The 3,937-nt window shown below is 55.9% G+C and overlaps 1 protein-coding gene across 1 annotated transcript; it reads right to left on the reverse strand.

The window, feature by feature from the left end:
• Positions 1–320: 320 nt before the first annotated feature.
• LOC103779000 (glutamate dehydrogenase 2, mitochondrial-like) lies at positions 321–2,807 on the reverse strand (the record flags this gene model as incomplete). The annotated part of the gene is given in 6 exon segments (XM_008946621.1): positions 321–420; positions 792–1,007; positions 1,534–1,628; positions 2,374–2,497; positions 2,670–2,726; positions 2,728–2,807. Coding segments are annotated over 6 exon segments (672 nt in total), but the record flags the coding sequence as incomplete, so codon positions are not given.
• Between the last annotated feature and the right edge of the window lie 1,130 nt (positions 2,808–3,937).

A 3,937-nucleotide genomic window follows, 5' to 3' on the forward strand; every position in this document is an offset into this window, starting at 1 on the left:
AGGTCACCCCATACCACATGGACTGCTCAGTAAGACCTGGAGCCACCTATGAGCATGTCTGGAGATGCTGCCCTGCTGCTGCCCCACAGCACTGCCAGGAGTTCCCTGTGGGAATGCAGGTCTGGGGGGTCGGAGAGAGGGATATGGACCCAGCAGCACTGAGGGGTGCTGCTGAGCACGAGGCATTACCCAGAGTATGGATGTGGCCACCACTGAAGCACCCAGGCCTCGTGCTGGCCTGTTGGGAGTGGCGATGGGATGCTGTTGAGGCACCCTTCAAACACAGCCCAGAGCCTCTGCAGTGGGGCAAGGGACCTTACAGCAGGGATGGGCGAGGCCAGGAGCCCCTGGAGGCAACTTGGCTGCCTGCTCTATGCTGTAAGCCAGTACCAGATACACAATGTCCTTCTCTGAGGCACTCTGAGGGGGAGAAGACATGAATATTTATTGGAAGAGGCTACAGGCTGCCCCCCCTCCCCCCCCTATTTATCAAGCACAGCCCCTCTGCTCGGTGCAGGACCACCACAGGTGGTCTAAGCTTGGCTTGCCACATCTGCAGCTGGCTCCAGCACCCAGCTCTGCTCCCAAGGGACTCCCTGCAGCCCCCTCAGATGGCAAGGCAGTGCCACAACACACATCTCCACTCCATCCCCTCCGCCAGCCAGATGACAGCATGGGAGGGCTCTGGATGTGCGACAAGCTCAGCTTTCAGCACTGGGATAGCAGACAGGAGTGTCTGGGAATGAGAAGCAAGTGAGCCAGGACAACCCTCCATGGTTGTAGGCACTTACAGTCATGCAGGCCTGGAACTCTGGGGATGGGATGATGGGGATCTCCCCTCTAGCCTTGCCAAAACACCGTTCCAGGCTGTGCTGCACTGACCGCAGGAAGTTGTAGCTGGATTCCCACTCGCACTTGAAGCTGAGGTGGCCGTAGCTAACACGGTTCAGGTTCTTCACCCACTCAAAGAAGGATATGGCCACACCACCTGCATTCATGTACACATCCTGCCAAGGGCAGTACATGCTTCAGATTTGCTGTTTAGGGTGACCCTGAGAACCATGACCCATTTGAGGATCTCTCCTCCTCTGCTTTGTGTCCCTCCTCATACCCTTGGGCTCTGCCTTCAGAGACAGTCCTGAGGGTAGGGGGATGGCCAAATCCTGGAGCCATGGTGGCTTTCACTGCCTCAGAGCAGAGACACCAGCTGCTCTGACCCCCTGTGTGGTGTGGCAGGGTTTGCTGCTGGCCCATCAGCAGCTGCAGGACACCCCAGTGCTGGCCAGGAGCCCCGCGGCCTATTGCTGCTGCAGCCAAGAAGCAGGAGGGTTCAGAAGGGAAACCAGCACCTGAGATGTGCTCAGATGCTGGAGGCAAGGCAGGGAACATGATGACTGAGACAGCACCATCAACACTGCCTGGTGGCAGAGCCTGGCAGAGCCTGACTGGATCCACAGTGGTGCAGCTGACACCACCACCTGGCCATAACAGCCAAGAGCCCACCACCCTCTGCCTGTGTTGGGATGCACATACTGGCATGGCCAGGATATTTCTTCGCAGGAGTATCTCGTGTGCTGCTGGTGTGGTGAGGCCATTGGCAGCTTCTGCAATGATCTGAGAGCACAAGCAGAGCAGAGGTGACATAGGCAGAAGATAGGAAAGAGGAAACTGGTGACAGGCTGTGTTCCCTGCTGCTGGGACCCCCCCTGCCCTCCAGACACATGGTGGCAGGGGTCTGGTCAGTCACCTTCCCACGAGCTGTTCAGGATGAGCAAAAGCCCTCATGTTTCACACAGAACGATTAAGGGCTCAGGCTGCAAAAGACCTTGGCTGTGACAGCCCCGGGTCCCCGCATGCTCTGACCCTTCGGTCCTAGAGCTCACAGTGAAGGGAGGAAGCTGGGATTTGTCAGTCCCCTGCTTTGCTCACTCTTATCTGCTGCCTGTGATTTTTAGTGTCAACACTGTGACACCCAGTGCTTTCGAGGTATCGTCTCCTCTGCCGGGGGCAGGATCTGATACAGCAATGAAGACTGAAGAGCCAGAAGAGCCAGCCAAGGTCACTCCAACGATTCCTGCTCCCTGCCAGCAAAGGGCAGGGCTTGGGCTTTCCTCCACTGCTGAAGGAGGTGACTGGATGCCTCACCCTGTCCCCCTGGCACAGTGGGCGGGTGCATGAGCCCTCCCCGGGGTGCTGGGCACCACGAGGGAAGGCTGGCGGGCTGGGTGGAATGGCTGCTGCTCACGCAGAGAGGCAGGGTGCCAGCAGGGTGCCAGCAGGGTGCCAGCAGGGTGCCAGCAGGGAGCCAGCAGGGAGCTGGCAGGGTGCTGCCAGTGCATGGTGCCAGCGTGCCCTTCCCTTGCCCGCACCCAGGGGGGAGGGTTCTCCTTCTGAGCTGCTTTCCAATAGTAGCAGGGATGAGGATGTCACAGGGCATCTCCAGGACGCTGCCATCATAGGCTTCTGCTTTTGGGATGCCAACTATGGTGTCATGGCCCTGGAATGATCAGGAGAGTCCTACTAGGCCTGAACTGGCAGTATTGAGCATCAGCCTCGGAGATGGGCTCTGCAGGAGATGAGGGGCAGCCCCCTTCTCTCTGGGCGTTTCAGGACAAGCACTGACCAACCCCCCCTAAGAACAGGGGCTGGGTTGATTGGGCTCAACTCACCTACTCATGGTCTTCTACCTCCTCTGAGTTGACCCCGCTGGGATTGTAAATGGGCCCTGTCTGTCTCCCCAGCACAGATGTAGTGGGCTCCATAGTCACGCAAGTAGCTCATGGTGTGCAGCCCCACTTTGCAAAGCCCTACAGCAACACGGAGCAGGGATGGTCTGGGAGAGGGAAGTTGTGGGGACAAAAACTGAAAACTGACCTGCTGCTCTGGTAACAGCCCCCCAGGAGCCTGAGCTGAGAAGCACAAAGAGGAACCCCTGATCTATTGGTTCTTGGTAAATGTTTTGGATGGATGGAGACTATGACCTGTCAGGACAGAGATCTCCTTGGCTAGTCAGAGGGCTGTGAAAAGCAGAGCCTGTGGGACAAAGGCTTCCAGCTCAGCCTGTCTTTGTCACCTCCGTTGCTCCTGGACATGATGTTCCAAGCACAAGACACCATTCAGTTTCTAAGAGCCGATCTTGATAGAAAACAGATCCAGTGAGAAGCTCAGTCTCTTGGTGGGCACCACACAGCACCTGGGCACAGTCGGAGCAGTTCTCCTGCACCTCACACTGAGGGTTTGTGATCGGCACAGGCTGGGCCATGGGGGTAGCTCAGCTCTTCTTACAGGAACAGATGATTGCCCTGTCTGTCCCAAGCCACTTGCCAGCTTGGTACAGCTCCTGAAAGCAACACTGGTTCCTGAGACTGCAAAACCAGTCCCCAAACACAGTGGAATTAGACACACAGTAGACAAGGACTTTAGTCTTCTCATTCTCTGTTTCATCACCATGTTCTGGTAGTTAAAGTGTGGCTACAAAGAAGATGGAGTTACGTGAAAAAGACAACGGGTAATGGGTACAAGTCACTCCTGGAGATTCCAGTTAGAGACAGTAGTCTGATTCTGTTTTAGCAGAGGACTTAGTAGTGTTGGTTTGATGGTTGGATGTGATGACCTTAAAGGTCTCTTCCAACCTAAAGGATTCTATGATTCTACAAAACGAAAGTTTTTCGTGAGAACAATCAGCCATTGGAAAAATATCCCCAGAGAAGTGGTGGAGTCCCAGACATTGGACACCTCTAAGATTTGGCTGGACAGGGTGCTGGGCCATCTTGCCTAGACCAGGCTTTTGCCAAGAAAGGTTGGAACAGATGATCCTTGAGGATCTGATTCTCTGATTGTCTGCCATATCAGCGAAGCAGAAGGATGTGTGGGCAGGAAAGGGATGAAGAAGGGCAGGGTCGTTCCCAAGGGCGCTGCAGGCACCAGCTCCGATGCA

The sequence above is a fragment of the Merops nubicus genome, unplaced genomic scaffold (assembly GCF_000691845.1).
Source record: "Merops nubicus isolate BGI_N331 unplaced genomic scaffold, ASM69184v1 scaffold21000, whole genome shotgun sequence".
NCBI lineage: Eukaryota > Metazoa > Chordata > Aves > Coraciiformes > Meropidae > Merops > Merops nubicus.